Raw genomic sequence first — 20,047 nt, 5'->3', positions numbered from 1 at the left:
AGATCACGCCGATCGATCAAGTGAAGTAGAACGTCCCTCCTTTTGCTATCAAACATTATTTCTAATATATAAAACACGTGATGTGCTAAAGAGATATATTTGACATAAATACATTTGCTTATAAATTTCCAACACGGCGTCAATAAAACAACCGCACTCCGAATGAGCTTAAAGCTAGAAAACATCATTAAAGTGACTGACACGCGTTAAATGACAGCTCTTGCTATACAAGTCATGTGTGTATATATATATATTTATATGTCAGTCAAGCTCACTGTGACGATTTATGCGTTACATGATATATCGATAAACATCGTGACACCACACACCCCATATGAACAGCAGCAGCAGCAGCTGTTGAGTTTTGATGAATTTTCTCCACAAAAAGCAACATGCATGTTTTCAAAAGCCATTTACTTTTTCAACACATTAAAGGAAATAGATAAAAAACAAACAAACTGCAGTTCTGTCATATGAGGAGGAATTTACACATGAAGACTTCACACAGTCTGTTCTGTATCACGCGCACTTCAGTTCTTCATCTCAATCGCAGAATGTACGCACCATTGAAACATTTATACACAATAAGATCCTCTCTCGGAGTAAAACAAGTAGACAGCACATTTTCTGAAACGATCGATCTAGGAATGAATAATTTCGTCCCCGTTCTGCACATGAACTCAAACCCGGGACAGCGTACGAACACATCACTACACACGGTATGAACAACGTGCTTTTCTTCTGCACGCGACCAGCGGCACAGCACGAGAACTCGGCACGCGCGGGCATCTGTGCTTATCGACTGTCGGTGGGCGCGTCACAGTGACCACGCCCACAGACTCTGCTCGGACTGGATAGAGAAAGAGCGCATGTAGGCCACGCCCACACCGGGCCCTCTCCATTGACGTCCTGTGGTGGGCAGCAAAAAGAGAACGATGTCTAAAACAAGCAGAACAAACACAGAACTCCGTTTTTAAAAGCTGCCCAGTCAGACTTTAAGAAGACTAAAGTGGACACAGGCAATAATACGTGAAGCATCAGCAGGTCAGTGAACGTGTGCAGTAAACATTTAGTCACTGTAAGTCAAATATCTAAACGTCAGTTTTTATATGATGTTTCTGTAAGATAAGCTACAAGCGGTGGCATTTTGACAGTATGCAACTTGTTTGAATGTGGATCAAGCAGTTATGTTTGCGGCAGCTTTCGAACAACTTGTCCCACCATCGTTTTAGTTTAAAAATGACAATATGACACCTTTGGGTCCTTAAACCCTCGTTGTTGGGCTCATCAAAACACAGTTCTGGCTGTTATAGCTTGTTTACTGTACACCTTGTTACGTGGCAGTTTTTAAACATCGTTCAGTTTTTGTCATAAATCAGAAATGACAAGGACGCAGCTTCCCCCCCAATGGAGAGGCTTGGATCGTTTTCCCCCCTGGTGGGCGTGGTTTTCAGATTATGATACGTTGCGCTCTGTCTCTATGGGGTTCGAAGGGGCGGAGTCTGACTGTGCTCATCATTGCTTGAGACGCCGTCTCATACATTTAAAAAGAAAACAGTAGAAAACGTCATCATCAACCCCCCTCCCCCCATCGTTATAAGTACAGGACATAGATCAATGACATATATATTCATATTTATAGATATTTATAATATGTATAAGTATATACAGCACTGCCTGACAGCAGTTCCAGCGGCCGGCCGGGACGCATTCAACGAGGAGTTTGACGGATGAACGAGGGGATCCTCTAATACACCCAGGACACGGGGACCCACTGCGCGGTGCTGGTCACCAGATCGATGGCTTCCTCCAGCAGGCGGATGGTATCGTCGATCTCATTATTGATAACGGTCTGATCAAAGTAATGCGCATAAGAGCTCTGAAGAGCCTCCGACTCTTTCTGCAGCCGCTGGAGAGATTCGTCCTGAAACACAGACGAACATGAACATCAGTGACATGTTATCACAAAAGAAACATGATGTCATCTAAACTGAAACACACAACCATCGCACGAATACACAGATTCTGTTTCCAATAGAGCTACCCAGTCAATGCACAACACGGTCATTTTTCAGTGACGGACGTGAATAAAGAAAAGCAGCAGGAGAATATGAATGGAAAGGTGAGCGTTTGACAGAATCACTCTGGATGTATCTCTGTACTCACGGGCAGATTTCTGCACCATCTGGGCAGCTGAGAACAGCGAGAGGAAAAAACCACGGCACAGAAACGCACATGCAGTGTGAGTGACAGAAGCAACGGCAGACAGACTGATGGCCAGATGAGAAATACAAATCATGACACGGAGGCAGTCAGATCATCCTCACCTCACTCATAGCAGGTGTTATAGTGGGAGCAGCGATGAACACGACATACGGTGCAAATTCAGCCGTCCGCAGAACCTTCAGGGCCTTCCAAAAACACACAAACACAAATCACATGAGAACTGCTCGCCAAACCGACGGCAGAGCGCCTCACGAAAGAGATGGATCTGATTGGCCCACAGTACCTGCGGCTCCACGTCCAGAATGGCGACCATGTCCTGCTCGTGGATCTTGCATATGGTCTCCAGGCGTGTGCCGTACATGGCATCCTCGTGGCTGCCGTACTCCAGATAATCATTATTAGAGATGTCCTGCATCATCTGCTCGTGTGACACGAAGAAGTAGTTCTTACCGTTCTCCTCGTCCTTCTTGGGAGATCTGGTCGTGTCTGATGGTTGAGGAAAGACGCATTAACGTTCGTTCAATTCACTCCAGACGTAAAAATCTAAAATTCCGTCTTACGTGGAATGGGATACGCAAATCGGTCGGGATGTTTAGCGATGAGAGTGTTCTTGATGTGCCTCCTGCCGACCCCGTGAGCACCTGCATGAAACATAAGGTCAGCTCCTGATCAGATCATCGTAACACTCGTGAGAATCATTAGTGTGTTCTTACCCAGCAACACCAGAGTTTTCCTCTTGAATGCGGGTAACTTCACCACCTCCTCATACGTCACCAGATCTAGTTGATCAAACACTGAAAGAAAAAGAGACCAGGATGAGTGTGTGTGCTATAAAACCATCAGATCACATGATGTGAATCGACAGACCAAAGATTTCACCCTGTTCATCTGCTGTTTCTGCATTCAGTGTTATATGTGTAGTGAATCTCACACAGATTATCATGTGACTTCAGAAGAGGCCTGTCATGACTTTCACATAATATCACAATATATTTTCAGCTGTTCACATTCATTTCTAATGGAGTTTATTTTCTCTTTTCTGCCTAATGAATCACAGCTCAATAATAATGGTAGTTATTGGTGTGTTTGACATGAGAAAGTCTGATGAGCTTTTAGTGCACGAGTTGATGAGTTTTTAACAAACGCATGTGTCAATCAACTGATGTTTCGCGGTTCACTAGAAAGACTCTCACTGAGACACAACTGTGTCAGTCATATCAAATGATCTGAAGTCAAGTCAGATTCTCACTTCTGCTCTGAAAAACACTGACAAATAAACAACAACTGTTACTCAAGACACACCAAAAGAAGATGGACAGGATTAGTTACTTACATGCGGGGGGGCCGGTAGGGTGAGACAGCGTGTAAAATGGACAGGGTCAGTTAAACACACGTTACAACACAACACATTCTGCAGCAGCTACACACACACAGCATTAGAGAACCACACACATGCTAAGAAAGCTGAACACATTTTGGAGACATGCGTTCACAAATCAACACATTCACAACACAGTCCATCACCTCAGACATTCATACACATCATGAAAGACGTGTTAAAGCTTTGTGTGTGTTGGTCATCAAACACTAGAGGAATAATGGTGGATTCACACGGTACGCGGCAGTCGTGTTTGTCCAGTTCATTTTCAAAGGGAAATATGCGGCTTCGTTGGGGGTATGGAGGCGGTGCTTGTGCATCCAAAATCTCTTTGTGGCAGGCGCAGCTGAAGATAAAAATATTGTATCTTTTTGTGAACGGCAGCAGCAGCAACATCGGCTTAGAGACCACGCGGCAATTCCACTGCTCACCATGTGAATCCAGCATGACTCCTCCTCTCTGCGTTGCTAAATGTTTTGCGGGTGCTTGTTACCTGCGTTGTGTTTGGCTAAATATTTGTCCTTGTACTGTTTCTTCTTCTTGCCAAACCACGTACAGCTGGCCTGTTGCTCCTGTCTGGTTTTCTCCATGGCTATACATGCTACACGCCTGAAGACACACACAGGTGATCAAATGTAGTTGAACACTGAACCAGTGTCATTCGCACTGACTTTATCGGACGTCTCTCACCACTCCTGCAGCTCGGGCGAGGGGATCAGACCCGCCGTGGCATTCTTGGTGTTCTCCAGTTTACCTTGCCACCAGTTATGATCGTCCTTACTGATGATCTGAATGATGTCACCCACCCGGAAGCGAATCCCCGCTTCTTTACAAGGAATGAGGTCATCTTTAGCAGGGTCATACTCGAACTGCGCTCGCACGTATATCTAAAAACAACACGTGACAGCAATAAGAGAGAGAGAAAACACTTGGAGATGAAAGTCAGCTTTGTTTCAGTTTTATAACAGCTGTATGGAGAGAGTTTACAGTATTGGTGTCAGTTTAATGTAATGGTGAAATCTCCCTCACACACAAACACGAGTCACATAACCAATCAAAGGAGATGAAAGTCTACAGGACCGACACCTGTGAAGTGATCTGTACTACAATATGAGTGAAGGTCTGCTGGTTTGGTTGAACTCACCTTCTGAAATATTTTATCCTTGACTGCTGTGCTGGAGATCTACAGGTTTAGAAGTATCACACACACACACACACACACACACACACACACAGAGATGATGCAGGAGTGGATTCAGAACCAGTGAATGAGGGAGTGAAGGAGAACCAGCATTAAAGTCCAATAACACCATTGACACTACTACAGTACTGTTGTGTAACACACCTGATCACATACAATATGTTCAAAGACACAATTTACTGGAGCACAATTCACTTTCAAAATCCCACCATCAAAAACACATTACACAAACACATATAAGAGCAACAGCACATCATCACAACTTAATCACAATAACACATCATCACAGACAGAAGATGAATGAAATCTCACCTGTCGTCCTTTGGGTTGGATAGTTGATGGTAAATCCTGCACACAAAATATTTTTCTATTAAAATGATGGTAAACACACAAACGTGAATTAAGAAATGAACAAAACCCTTAAAATGACCTAATCAAAGACAACTCTGAAATGATTTCCTTTTGGCCGAAATAAAAACCAATTCCGAAAGGAGAAATACAACGACTAACAACACACTAATATTCAACAACATCTATTGTGTGAATGAGAAGTGCACTGAAGGTGGTCTGACGTCATTTTGAATTTAAATCATTATTACACGCTGCTGGTTGATTTTAGCTAAAAAAACTAAAAGAAACATGAGATGTTAAATGTGTGTTTTGTTTGTTTTGAAAGGACTGAAGATGCTGGAGAAACACAGTGAAAGTCTTACTAAGATGGAGCTGGTGACGCTGGAGTATCCGTTAGCAGGAGACTGTCTGGACAGATCCGGTGACTCTTTCTGAAACATCACAAGAAAACATCAGTCACCTCTTCTATCACGTCAACTGATTCTAAATTTAATGTTAAAAGTGAAAGAATTTATAACTGAAAATGTTCTCGTCTGTACGACTGATAACTGTGATGTTTATTCACGCTAATGTTAATGCACAAAATGACTGAATAAATAATTGACCACAGATGAAGCCAGATTTAGATGTTGAGTTTATCGTGTGAATATGTCTTTTAAGAAGAGATGATGGTGATAATCATAAACCTGTGTGGATATGAGCAGTGAAAATGAAACACTTACGTCACAGGACAAAGACTGACTGCGGTAGCTCGGTACAATCTTAAACGTGATACTGCCCCTCATCTCTCTCTGTGTGACCACAAACAAAACAACAACACACGTCAGAATAAACACCTCTGCTTTCTAAACATTGACACATGTTTACATCACACACACTCACCAGCATTTTCTGCAGCTGTTCCACAGTCTGATTGGCCACGCTGATGCCGTTTATCTCACGGATCTCATCTCCCACGTGCAGTGTCCCTGAGAAACACACGTGTGTACATGAGCACATGAGTAGAATAAACAATACAGTCAATCATACAGCAAATCATAGAGAGAACCACTGTACAGTGAATCATAGAGAGAACAACTGTACAGTGAATCATACAGAGAATCAGTATACAGGGAATCATACAGAGAATCAGTATACAGGGAATCATACAGAGAATCAGTGTACAGGGAATCATAGACAGAACCACTGTACAGCGAATCATAGATAGAACCACTGTACAGCGAATCATAGATAGAACCACTGTACAGTGAATCATAGATAGAACCACTGTACAGCGAATCATAGATAGAACCACTATACAGCGAATCATAGATAGAACCACTGTACAGTGAATCATACAGAGAATCAGTGTACAGCGAATCATAGATAGAACCACTGTACAGTGAATCATACAGAGAATCAGTATACAGGGAATCATACAGAGAATCAGTGTACAGCGAATCATAGATAGAACCACTGTACAGTGAATCATACAGAGAATCAGTATACAGGGAATCATACAGAGAATCAGTGTACAGCGAATCATAGATAGAACCACTGTACAGTGAATCATAGATAGAACCACTGTACAGTGAATCATACAGAGAATCAGTATACAGTGAATCATAGATAGAACCACTGTACAGTGAATCATACAGAGAATCAGTGTACAGTGAATCATAGATAGAACCACTGTACAGTGAATCATACAGAGAATCAGTATACAGGAAATCATACAGAGAATCAGTGTACAGTGAATCATAGATAGAACCACTGTACAGTGAATCATACAGAGAATCAGTATACAGGGAATCATACAGAGAATCAGTGTACAGCGAATCATAGATAGAACCACTGTACAGTGAATCATAGATAGAACCACTGTACAGTGAATCATACAGAAAATCAGTATACAGGGAATCATACAGAGAATCAGTGTACAGCGAATCATAGAGAGAACCAGTGTACAGAGAATCAGTGTGCAGTGAATCATACAGGAACATCACTGCACGGTGAATCATATGGAGAATCGCTGTACAGTGACTCATGCTGTGGATCAGTGTACAGCTAATCATACAGAGAACCACTGCACGGTGAATCATTGTCAATACCTTGTCTATGGATCATTCCTCCGTGCATTATTCTTGCTACGATGCAGTGGTTGAGATCGTTCATCTTCAGAGTAATACCCTGCAAAAAAACTATTTATAAATCACATGACAAGCTCAGTGTGCTCTCTGTATTTATACACAATGAAATACAAGAGATGTCATTGGTCTTTCATTTTGTTACTAGCAGATTGAAATACTTTAAGTCTTTCTCAAGTAAACAATATTTACCTTTAGCTTTGTGGGGTGAATACTGTGTTATCAACATGAATATTGAGAACTGTGAAGTTTTCTGCCGTGTGTGTATTTAGTACCATTGGTTCATCGGTGTTCTTCTGGAACTGCACGAGACGAACACGCGTGACATTCTCCAGGTCCATGTCTCCATTGATGCTCTCGGGCGAGTCTCCATTCAGGTATGGTGAGGTCGGAGGAGGTGTTACTCTCAAAGCATCATCACTGTAAACTTCATGAGCCACCACATCATGCGTCTGCAATAAAGCCTGCGTGGACCCACACACATCAAACAGCACATTCCATTCAATTCAATTCAATTTTATTTATATAGCGCTTTTCACAATTTGCATTGTTCCAAAGCTGCTTCACAGGGGAAAAACGAAAAACCCAAGAAAGGGTAAAACACACTACATCAGCTGTGGCCTAATGGTTAGACCATTGGGCTTGTGATCAGAAGGTTGCTGGTTCTAATCTCAGTGTCAGCAGGTCATGACTGAAGGGCCCTTGAGCAAGACACCTTACCCCTGATTGCTCTGCAGTAATGTGACACTGTAGAAAACTACTTGTACGTCGCTTTGGATAAAAGCGTCTGCCAAATGAATAAATGTAAATGTACATGGTGTTTTATATAATAAATCCAATTATTCTAGTAAATAATATCTAATGTCAGCATCTCCTGGTGGTTTATTAAGCATATTTAGCAATAAGTGAATGCTTGGCTGAAAAGATGTGTCTTTAGTCTAGATTTAAACTGGGCGAGTGTGTCTGATCCTGGAATAATATCAGGAAGGCTGTTCCAGAGTTTAGGTGCTACGTATGAGAAAGCTCAACACCCTTTGGTGGATTTAGTTATTCTAGGTATTATCAAAAGTCCTGAGTTTTGAGATCTTAGAGAGCGTGATGTGTTGTAGTGTGATAGAAGCTCTGTTAGGTAGGTAGGGGCTAAACCCTTTAAGGCTTTATAAGTGATTTAAAGAACTTTAAAGTCAATACGATACTTAATGGGTAGCCAGTGAAGGGTTGATAACATTGGGGTTATGTGATGGTATTTTCTGGACTAACTGTAGTTTGTTTATTGATGATGAAGGACAAACACTAAGTAGCGCATTACAGTAGTCAAGTCTTGAGGTCATAAATGCATGAATAAGCTTCTCTGCGTCAGCAACACACAGAATATTTCGTAACTTGGCAACATTTCTTAGGTGGAAAAAGGCTGTTTTTGTGACATTTGAGATGTGATTTCTAAATGACAGGTTGCTGTCTAATATAACGTCTAGATCTTTTACTGTATTTGTTGGAGTAACGGTACATCCTTCAACTTGCAGTTTATAATCAGAAATATTTGGTTTGCGTGTCTTTGGTCCGATAAGTAATATTTCTGTTTTATTAGAATTTAAAAGAAGGAAATTACAGGTCATCCAATGTTGTATATCTTCAATGCACTCTGCCAATTTGGATAGCTGGGAGGAATCATCTGGTCTTGATGAGATATATAGCTGAGTATCATCTGCATAGCAATGGAAGCTGATTCCATGTTTTTTAATAATGTTTCCGAGGGGAAGCATGTATATGGAGAACAGCACGGGTCCCAGAACCGATCCCTGAGGTAATCCATAATTTACTTGCGTTAGATTGGATGATTCCCCATTTAAATGGACAAATTGTTGCCTGTCTGACAAGTAAGATCTAAACCATTGTAGTGCCTGTCCCTCAATACCGGTATAATTGTGTAAGCGATCTAGAAGTATGTTATGGTCTACGGTATTGAACGCAGCACTAATGTCAAGCAGGACCAGGAGTAAGATGTTACCTTTATCTGATGCTATAAGCAGATCGTTTGTAATTTTAACGAGCGCAGTTTCAGTGCTATGATGAGATCTAAAGCCTGACTGAAATTTTTCGTACATGTTGTTATTTTGTAAGAAAGAGCACAACTGAGTCCACACTACTTTTTCTAGTATTTTAGACAGGTATGGGAGATTTGAAATCGGTCTATAGTTTCCTAGTTCATTTGGATCTAAGTTTGGTTTCTTGATTAGAGGCTTAATGACGGCCATCTTAAAGGGTCCTGGGACATGGCCTAGATTAATTGACGAGTTGATAATTCAACACATTCATCTCTAAACACGCATAATACATATCATTAAACACACATCACAGTTCAGAGTCATCTGATATATATGATGTTGCATGATTAGAGGATTAATAAAGGATGTTTATGTGATATACACACAACACCTGTACACACTGAGTATATATACAGTAACCTCTTAATAACAACAGAGAACACAACCGAGAGAACATAGTCATATTCCCATCATCAGACCAGTAGTAGGTTGATTGTGTGTGTGTGATGTGTGTCAAAATACCTTCTGGGTCAGACACAAGGTTTAACCACTAAACAGGATAAAGAGTCAGTAACCGGCAAAGAACGCTGTAGAACTGACATGCATCTTTAAGAAATGAATGTTTGAAAACATTCAATATAAACCAGCAGGTGGATGTGAAATACACGTTTCAGTCTAAATCTCTACTGGCTAATCTCTTTATAAACGTACGGTACTGTTCAAGCTATCCCAGAATTCTTCACCCTCGCTTTCCAGAGCAGGTACTCTGTATCCGGGTTGATTTCATGCGTGCAGTACTCCATGTATGAAGCTCTGTGTAACCACAGGCTGGGATCTTCCTTCTACTGACCCCCCCACCGTCTCCCTCCATAACCCGCGTCTCCACGGCAACAGCCTCATCCTGATCAGCCTCGGCTGTATTAAAGCCGAACGGCTGTTCAAGCACCTGCCCTACTGGATCTTTAACCAGTGCCCTCACTTCAGCACACTCACTTCAGTTTTTCCCATCATTCATTTGCATAAAACCCACCATGAAATGAGGCTGTGTGAGAATTCTCTTGAGCTCTTTAGCCTCCATGTTCTCAGGGTAACAGGAGAGGGTCTCCAGCACCTGTGAACAGACACAACATGAGAGGAGACATGACGTGTGTCAGCGAGCGCTGTGGGAGACACATGTCATGTGTCAATGTAAGATGTCTGTGTACCTCTTTAGCTCTCTGAACAGCATCACAGGGTTGATTTCTGATCTGAGGTGAAGATCTGCTGTTGATCTTATCATACAGCTGTAACACACACACAAGAACACAAATCAATCTACTTCTGTAGCTCACACACACATGTATACAGTATATATTTAAGATTTGTATTGTTGGGGTTTTTGCTTTTAATTATACAGTACAGTAGGACAGAAAGTAAAGCGGAAAGCAGAAGGGGGCGGGGTCAGGAAAGGACTCAAACTAGAGATACCTGAAGTGAAACATGTACAGTATGTCAGAGGACTGCCCACACCTTCCTGATATAAAAATCTCCTATTCTATGTAAGTGAGACTAAAACAGATTGTATGGTTTATAAGATTATGTAGGGTTTGGCAGATTTCATTCATTTAAAAATGTATTGCAACAAGAGTAACTACCCTTCTGGATGTTTCCTAAAGGGTTATATGGTGCGAATACGTGTTTTTCTGTGTCTTTGGTGTGTTATAAGTTGCCCATTCATGTATTAGACACGCAAAAATGTGCGAAAATGATGCGTTCTATCTAAAAGCGAATGCTCACCCAGACCTGCCTGAAACGCCTCGTGGAGCCACACCCCCACAAATCTACATAAGGTTGGTGGTATGATTTGACTAAGACCGCCCAAATTTAGACTCACATAAGGTGGGCGTACCTGTCAGTACAATTGAAGATGAACCTGATGTTCCAAATATGGTCAGAGGCGTTACATTTCTGTCACACGCTTGCAGTATTCCACCAATCACTACACACTGGACTAACTGGCCAATCACAGCACACCTAGCTGTTCAGAGCCATGAGAGGCGGAGCAAAGAGGAGATATAAACATGCACGTGTGTGGAAAATACAGCGTTATTCAACATTAAACCGTGTAAACACATTTAAAACATACATCTAAAACAAACCATAATATTAGTTTTAGCCGCGTCATATATGACTCCTTTAATGTACACTGTCCCTTTAGAATGAAACAAGGAAATAAATGCCAAGACAGGAGTAATAAACCCGAAACATTTGATAGCTTTTTGAGTAAGAGGAGATTGAAAGTGTTTAAATGTTTTAATACAGTAACACATGATCTGATACTGTTGACTTCTTATCTCAACTCCATCATCACAGCGTGATCACGTCTGTCAGTAATTATGGGATGGATCTGGCTATTTCTGCTCATATATTAAGATCATTTCAACTGAGAAAAACCCGAATGGCTCAGATGTTCATTATGTTATTACAGATGAATGATCATCGACCGCATGATGGCGCACGTGATTAACCGGCGGCGCGCTCGAGTGACGCGCATGCGCGCGGCAGAAAAGAGTGAAGCGCGTAAAGCATAAAAACGGCACTCATCGGTGTAAATAAACAGGTATTCATCAAAGCACAACAAAGGGAGAAACTAAATTAAAAATCACATATATTTTGAGCAAAGGAAAAAAACCGCGTGCAGTGGAACTTTCATTTCAGCGTCGTGTTTCATGCGCGTGGAAAACTATGATGAATATCGTGTTATTTGTAGTAAACCGCTTAAAGCAGCACAGTTCAATGCAAACAAACCCGCAAAGAACTAATAACGTTACTGTGTGCGTGATATGAACGTTACACGGCTTGTGTGCGTGATTGTGACACTCAACACATTTACTTTAAGGGTGAGTGAGGGCTTTAATCCTAATAAACACTCAATATATATAGAATGGTATTGCCTCGACCTCTTAAACTGAAAGTCTACTAGAAATCTGTCTTATTTGATAAGAATTTGTATTATTTCTGAACATCTTTTCTGAAAATATATTTCACAAATAACATTTGTTTTACATTTAAACTAAGTCTTGTCTGGTGCATTCTGTATGAAGTCTCTGTTTTATGGGGAATTTCCATAGAAATGAATGTTTATACTGTACATACTGTATATTCTCCCCACCAACCCTAAACCAAATCTTTTCAAATATTCTCAAATAAGGCGTAAGAGGTACGAATGTCCCCACAGAGACTAAATGCTTTCAGCGTTTTTCCAGTGAGCAACGGCCCGAATAACCCAAACGATTACTGAAGAAATGGATATATCTAAAACATTAGTTTGTTATCTTCATGTATTGCCTTGTCAATCAACAGTTAAAAATTATGTGTGAAAATGTATTTTACAATTGATCTTCTTTACTGAACACCATTATTAAATAACTAAGACTTCACAAATTAAGTGAATAAATGTTTTTTAATAATTTATTAGTTAAAGATGTAATAAAAAATATATTCACACAAACGTCTAATCTAAAACATGCTTTTCCCTTATTTCAAGAATCAGTGAACTAATCCTAAAAAATTAAATAAGATATTTATTTAAGTTCATCAATAACGCAAAAATATTTGCGTTATTGATGAATAACTCACCTATTGCATTGCAACTGTAACAGCTAATGTCAATAATCTATGCACACTTAATCACTCGCACTATTGTTTAGTCTAAATTATTATCTGCTCATATCCACCTGTACATTATTGTTCATAGTGTTAATGTTCATAGTATATAGTCATCTCTATATATTGTTCATAGTACATACCTACTGTAAAATATTTTTATAACTGTATAATATTTTATAAATTTTGTATTCTGTATTTATTCTAACTGTATATCCTGCACTTGCTAATTGCACTTCTGGTTAGACCTAAACTACATTTCCTTACACTGTACTTGTATATGTGTCATGACAATAAAGTTGAATCTGAATCTGAAAAATATAACAATATGCAGAGCTCTGTCTCTCATCAGAGTTAGTTTGTCCAAGCGCTTGTTTACATGAACGCATCTAACAACAAACACACAGTTTCTGCAAACGTAAGTAACATAATGAACTTTAACAGCACAGCGTTACACAGACGTTCACCACATCCCGCCGTACATTATAGGAGACAAAACCAAACTAAAGGCCGAGCATCACTCTAGTCGACATTCTTCTGCAGGACTTTTATCTGACTGTCGTCTAGACTGTGGGTGGAACTTGTCTTCACTACATTAATCATCACACACACGATTTTACTCAAACATGCCAATCAAATTCATCACTATATCATATATACTGTATATACTTCAATAAAAAAACATGAACCAACCAACAACTCTCAGTATTTAAGGTTTTAATAATAGTCTTCCGTCTATAATATGTGATTGAGACACATTTTAAGATGTCCTGAGTTTGCTCAATAAATTCATTCAAAAAGTCACACCTACAGAACTATCAACCAGACGTGAGAGAGGACACACATCTGTCCGTTATGAGAGCGAAGAATCAAAGCTTGACATGATAACACTGTTATGCTGATGACACCCAGATCTACATCTCGTTTCACCCAGACGATACCACTGTAGCAGCTCTGCCTGGATGACATCTCGGCTTGGATGAAAGAGCATCACCTGCAGCTGGACCCGGTCAAGACAGAACTACTCGTGTTTCCGGCACACCCCACGGTCCAACAAGATCTCATCATCCAGCTTGGCAATTCCACTATCACTCCCTCCGAATCAGCCAGGAACCTCAGAGTCATATTTGATGAACAGCTGGTCTCAACAGGTGTTGTTCTGGCTTTTGTTGAATCTAGTAACTTTGTATTAGCACCTATTGTACTATAGCTTGTTTATGACATATCGCTTATTGCTCCCTGAACTCTCTGTAAGTCACTTTGTATAAAAGCGTCTGCTAAATGACTAAATGTAAATGTAAATAACAGAAGTGTCAGTTAGTGTGTTAGCGGTCAGTGAAGAGCGTCTGAAGTGAAGAACATTAATGATGTGTGTAAGCAGCTTTGTTTAAAGTGTATAAAACATCAATATTCATCAGAAAACCACTGCACCTGTGCATGCATGCGTGCGTGTGCTTACGTCTAGCAGTGTGTGCAGATGTTGGTCTTGGAAGACGCTGTGCAGGAAGTCCAGATCTTTCTCACTGCAGTCAGTCAGCGCGTGGATCTCCTCTAGACTGTCCAGTACTTGAGACACAGCCCCTAAACACACACACACAGCGTCCCCAAGAATCAAGTGAAAGTCATAGAGCTGTGATGAAGGCATCACTGATGTTTCTGAAATGAGTTTCATGTGATGCTCTCAGGATGAGATGATGTGATGGAGGGATGATGTGCATGCAGCATGCACCACAGATGAAGTTGTTTCAGGTGGTGATTGGGAGGGAGGTACCTACTTTCTGCAGCGAGCAATCCTACAGCAAACGCAGCATTAGAAACATTAACAACACCGTGAGCTTAGAAAGAAGAAGAGCCAGAGCAGGAACCAGAACAGAGAGAAGAATGGACATCTGAGGAAACATTGACAGGCTAAAATAATGACCATCTCTCCCATCAGTCAAGTGTGGACGTATGAAACTGGTGGTGTGTTGAGTGATAGAGATTCAGCTGGACATTATACACACAAACAGAGCACGTCAGAGCCTCTGAGTACATTTGTCCAGTATCTTTATCAGAATGTTTCTACATTTAGAACATTTTACTTGATGACATTATAGATCATATATACTGTGTATATGAAGATGAGATAACTCATTAATCACAAATTGTTTAAAATTAAAAAAATCTGCAGCTTGATTGATATTAATTGGACTACACAATAAAAAAACATGATTTAAATAAAAAAAAATGTAAATGGAGTTATCTCATTTATATATATATATATATATATATATATACATATAGAGTTTACTTCACTACATTTAATTTATTTGACCTTTAATACTTTAGTACATAAAAAAATCTACTTTCTTACTTTTACTCAAGGAAAAGGGTGATTTTTCAAAAGTACTTTGAAAGTGAGAAAGAACTTTGGCTTCTAATGTACTTTCTAAAATATAAAAATGGCAATTTATTTTTCAAATGTAGTTGAGTAAACAGTATTATATATGCCACGCTAGGGCTGGGCGATATGGCTGAAAACTGTATCACGATATCAGTGTTTCATATCGGTCGATATCGATAATTATTGATATTTTTATGACCCATTTAAAATAAGGACCAGGAGAAAAATATTGTACATTTAAACATTTTTATTTTAAACTTAAACTTCCTCTGATCATAATCCCCTCAGTTATTGAGACAGAAATGTCAACACAATCATGCAAAACTCAAATAATTAAAATGTAAACATAAGTCTAAAGTCACAATGAACACTTAACAATTATCTCTTAACATTTAAGGTGCAAAATGAAAATAAAATGTAAGAAATGCTTAATAAAGTGTAATACAGTAGTGCAAAGTGTTAAATATAAATAAAGAAAAACCTGAGAATTTAGTGCAAACTTAGTGCTAGGAAGTTCACTAGCTGTTCACCACCTTCTGGTGAATAAAGTTTTTTAAAATATGTACAATGTTTTACAACGGTCTTGCATACTTTGCAGACGACATTGGTCTGACTACGGTCAGACTTGTAATATCCAAAAAACTGCCATACTGGCGAGCTGACTTTTCCTCTTTTATTTACAATTTCCTCGCTCGCCGCGGCACTCATTTTCTGCTTATCAGTCGCCGGTTTCTGAGAGGAATCCAGCAGACCAGCACGAGACAACGAAACAGCGCAAGTTGCGCAACCAAACTTGATACTGTTACACGATTGGCTGTTAGCTTGTCACTCCCTACGTCGCTAGGCTACCAGAGAGCGAGTGCCTTTGTTCATGCAACCAAACTTGCTTTGAAACCTCTGGTTTCTTCATGGGTTTCTTCCGACGAAGAAAAAAAAAAAAAAAACTTTATCGAACTTTTATCGAGCGCATTTTTTATTGATATTGATTACATGTCTATCGCGATACATATCGTTATCGTTTTATCGCCCAGCCCTATGCCACGCTTAAGTTTATAATATATGGAAGTAAAATATTTCCTAAGTAAAAACCCTTGTAAAAAAGTAAATATATTCAAGTACCTCTGCATCACATCAGAGAGAGAGAGATGTTGTATTAAACACAAGGGAACGGTTACAGAGACAAGTTGTCATGATTCCGCTATCATGTCATGTTTATTCTTAGTCTTGCAGCGGAGTCATGGCATAGCCTTAGGTTTTGTGTGAGAAAGACATGGCTTTGTTTTGATATTGACTTGCCATGTGCTTTCTCGTGTCTTGTCAGTGTTTCCCGCCCTTTTGTCTCGTTAACCTTCCCTGATTGTTTCAGTACCCACACCTGACCTTTGTTATCTCCTTTGTTAGTCTCCCTATAAAATGCCCTCTTGTCTATTGTCTTGTGCTCGTTCGTTATACTTGTATGCTGTACCTGTACCTAAGTCTTGTCTTGTCTTGCCTTGTCTTGCCTTGCCTTGCCTTGCCTGTGTACCTGTTTCCTAGTTCCCTGGTTCCTGTTGAATTGTTTGTATGTTTCCTAGTTCCTTGTTTTTATTCCTGGTTGTTTATTTTTGCCCCCCTTGTGGGAAGTATTTGTTTTCACTTTTGGTATTAAGTTTAGTTAGTGTTTTCCCATCGTGGATGTTTGTTTTGCCGTGTTTTATATTAAAGTCTCTGTTTACCCCTTCATTGTCGCTGCCTGCAATTGGGTTCTTCCTCTGTGAATCACGACACAAGTCTGTTGGGATATTTAAGTGGCTTATTTAAAAATTTGGTTAAATAAAAATATTACTGATGTGCATCTTGAGATAAAACAATGACAACGACATATTTGAAGATATGTAAGGGCAATTTATTTTCAGCTAAGTAGGCCGACTGTAAATAAGTTAAAACTTTCATTTTATTCTGGGACGAGTCTGAAGCCTTGTGTGTGTGAAAGAGGTTTCTTCATTGACTTGTCATTGGTTTGTTATAAAGGATCTCATGCTTCAGTTTGTGATCACCAAGAACAAGAATAAAACACAGTGAGAAGATTTGTTTTGTTCCAGTGCTATACATTGTTGCATACGGTGATACTGCATATGACAGTTAGCGTGATGAGGGTCTAACACACGCTCGGGTCGCAGCTCTTAACACAATTATCTCCTGCACATCACAGTTACAGGAAGTGAAAATCATGAGCTGCTGATGGAGACAGAAAAGCCGAATAACTCAGATGAGGGGTTTAGAGCCGGTGTAATGTGTGCCGGTGGAGAGATCAGTGAGACTCAAATATGGCGCAGACATGACTTAAGACAATGAAACAACGGCCATAAAGAATAGAGTAGGGAGAGAGAGAGATAACTTCCAAACCTGATTGTCATTATGAATTTCATATTCACATTCAGACGGTTATTCATTTACATAAAACCCAGACAGCAGAAACACCAAAGCTGCTGACATCATCTGGATTGAGTCAGATTTACTGAACAGAAAGTGTGAAGTGAAGCAATCCAGCTCAACAGACAGACGCTACTTTACTCCATCATTACTCCTCTATTACGGCGTAATTATTTCATTACTCATCATGTAAAGCGTGTAAGAGACTTGGTGTTGATATAAGCAGGTTTATGGAGCAGGTTTTGGTTGACGTGTGACCTGCAGCTGCACACACGCATGTCCTGTGAGCCCTGTTTCCTCAGATGCCCTCTCAACTCAACATTCAGATGGACTGAGAAAATGATGTCGTGTACCTGAAGAGGTGGGGTCCTCAGAGAAGTCATGGAGGTCTTCGGGGGGGTCACCATAGAAGGAGTTGAACTTGTGGCTTGAGACGGCAGCGAGCACGGCCCCCTGTCAATCACACACGTCAACAGCTTCATTTAGTTTACGCGATGAAATACTGACATAAGCGGTTAAGCAGCAGAGGAACATTGCCCCTAATACAAGTCGAAGACCTTTGCACACGCTAAAGACACGAATCATCACCCGTCTGCTCTCAGTCTGACTAAAAAAACATCTTTCATGTGGCAAACCGATGTGTCAATCACAATGCCTGAAACCTTCATCACAACTTTCTGTGTGATGACTGAATAAGAGCAAAGGACTCATCAACACAAGCACAAAGAGCTGATGTGTAAACTGGGTGTTTGTGTGTGTGTGTGCTCTAGTATGTTGTGTGTTATGACAGTAAATTTACCTTCAGCTTCCTCCGCGCATTAAACTTCCTCAGCTGTTCTACCGTCTCTGGCAGGTGAATCTTATAAGAGTAACGATCTCTCTCCTGTACGACACAAATCACAGAAACACCAAACACATGAAAGGCTTTTGCATTTCAGAAACAGGAAATAATATCTGCTGTGAGTGACACAATCTCTCATTTCACTGATCCAGACAAAACATTCCCTTTCAAGACAGACATTTTCACAGTGTGTGCGTGACCTTGAGCCAGGGGTGGTTGAGTGCTTCATAGACTGTGATCCTCTCGGCGGGGTCCAGCATCAACATACGACGCACAAGATCTTTAGCGCTCTCAGATACGTGACCCCACTGCCGTGGGTTCATCTGACAAACAACCACAACACCAAACAACATGAACTACTGCGTACAAATCTCTCCAATGTGTTTCTTACACATACACACATTTTTATGATGTCTTATAATGGTAAAGGGTGTTTTTATGTCACGTGTGAACACAACCCCATCAGGAAATCACTTCTGGTCATTTTCTGGTAAGAGAAGTTGAAACTGAATATGATGTAAAAGCATGGTGAGGAAAAGGTTTGTTTTGGGCCAATCAGAAACAGTTTAATGGCAGTTCAGCTTTAGTTTGGTTCAGACGTGTGAATGGTAAAAAGACGTCTTACTGGTAAAAAAGACTGCACATTCGTGTATCTACAGGAGAATCAGTTGGGTAATGTGACTGTAATTTTGCAGAATCACTGTCTGAAAGGCCTCTACAGGGATGCATGTTAGGGATCTAAAGGTCTTCTTCATAATCGAACACTACCTTGTATTTCCCTTTCACGATGGCTTCAAACAAACGCTCCTTAGTGCCATAAAAAGGCAAACAGCCACTTATCAGGATGAAGAGAATAACCCCACATCCCCAAACATCAACTGGCTTCCCGTACGGCTCCCGCTTCACCACCTCTGGAGCCATGAAGTGAGGGGTTCCTACACGACCTACAGAGAGATGAGAGACACACACACACACACACAGATTAGAGAGAGTCAGCGACGATAGAGAGAGAGAGACAGATACACAGAGATGAGAGAGGGGTGGGTAATGGATGAGATTTTCTCTCTCACTTTACCTCCAGCCACCAGTCCAGACTCTCCCAGCTGTATGGCCACTCCAAAACCACCCAGTTTGACAGGAGCAGAGTTCTCTTTAGATGCCAGCAGCACACAGTGAGGCTGAAGAGACACGGGCACACACACAAGATCAGACATAATAATACAGAGAGAGAGGAACTGTATCCTAAATCAATGCAGAAGAAAACTTTAGAGGAACAATGTTAATAAAGCGGTTCAGATGGAGGCCATCTTTAAAACCAAAATAGCACTGTGTGTTTGTGTTCACGAATGTGTGGATTGTGGCATGTAATGCGTGTTTTTATTGCAGCGACACACACGCTTTGCTGAGCTGTGAGCAATCAAACCTTTTCTTTCACACTA

The 20,047-nt window shown here is 40.5% G+C and overlaps 1 protein-coding gene across 1 annotated transcript in view; it reads right to left on the bottom strand.

Moving 5' to 3' along the window:
- Positions 1-397: 397 nt before the first annotated feature.
- Positions 398-20,047, bottom strand: part of caskb (calcium/calmodulin-dependent serine protein kinase b) — a 37,588-nt gene continuing 17,938 nt past the window's right edge. Inside the window, exons 6-27 of the mRNA XM_079459949.1 lie at positions 19,684-19,786; positions 19,377-19,552; positions 18,809-18,931; positions 18,567-18,650; positions 18,121-18,220; positions 14,432-14,553; positions 10,533-10,610; positions 10,358-10,438; positions 7,558-7,746; positions 7,247-7,325; positions 6,039-6,124; positions 5,879-5,947; positions 5,519-5,587; positions 5,118-5,153; positions 4,749-4,787; positions 4,295-4,491; positions 4,098-4,213; positions 2,940-3,020; positions 2,787-2,867; positions 2,510-2,712; positions 2,328-2,411; positions 398-1,924 (exon numbers count right to left, since the gene is read on the bottom strand). Of these exons, the coding sequence (XP_079316075.1) occupies positions 1,748-1,924; positions 2,328-2,411; positions 2,510-2,712; positions 2,787-2,867; positions 2,940-3,020; positions 4,098-4,213; positions 4,295-4,491; positions 4,749-4,787; positions 5,118-5,153; positions 5,519-5,587; positions 5,879-5,947; positions 6,039-6,124; positions 7,247-7,325; positions 7,558-7,746; positions 10,358-10,438; positions 10,533-10,610; positions 14,432-14,553; positions 18,121-18,220; positions 18,567-18,650; positions 18,809-18,931; positions 19,377-19,552; positions 19,684-19,786 (2,373 nt within the window). The 3' untranslated portion in view covers positions 398-1,747. The remainder of the gene's footprint in view (positions 1,925-2,327; positions 2,412-2,509; positions 2,713-2,786; positions 2,868-2,939; positions 3,021-4,097; positions 4,214-4,294; positions 4,492-4,748; positions 4,788-5,117; positions 5,154-5,518; positions 5,588-5,878; positions 5,948-6,038; positions 6,125-7,246; positions 7,326-7,557; positions 7,747-10,357; positions 10,439-10,532; positions 10,611-14,431; positions 14,554-18,120; positions 18,221-18,566; positions 18,651-18,808; positions 18,932-19,376; positions 19,553-19,683; positions 19,787-20,047) is intronic.

The sequence above is a fragment of the Barbatula barbatula genome (assembly GCF_947034865.1).
Source record: "Barbatula barbatula genome assembly, chromosome: 7".
NCBI classification, from domain to species: Eukaryota; Metazoa; Chordata; class Actinopteri; order Cypriniformes; family Nemacheilidae; genus Barbatula; species Barbatula barbatula.
Note: the sequence above shows the minus strand (reverse complement) of the source record. Positions and strands in the feature narration are given on the sequence as shown.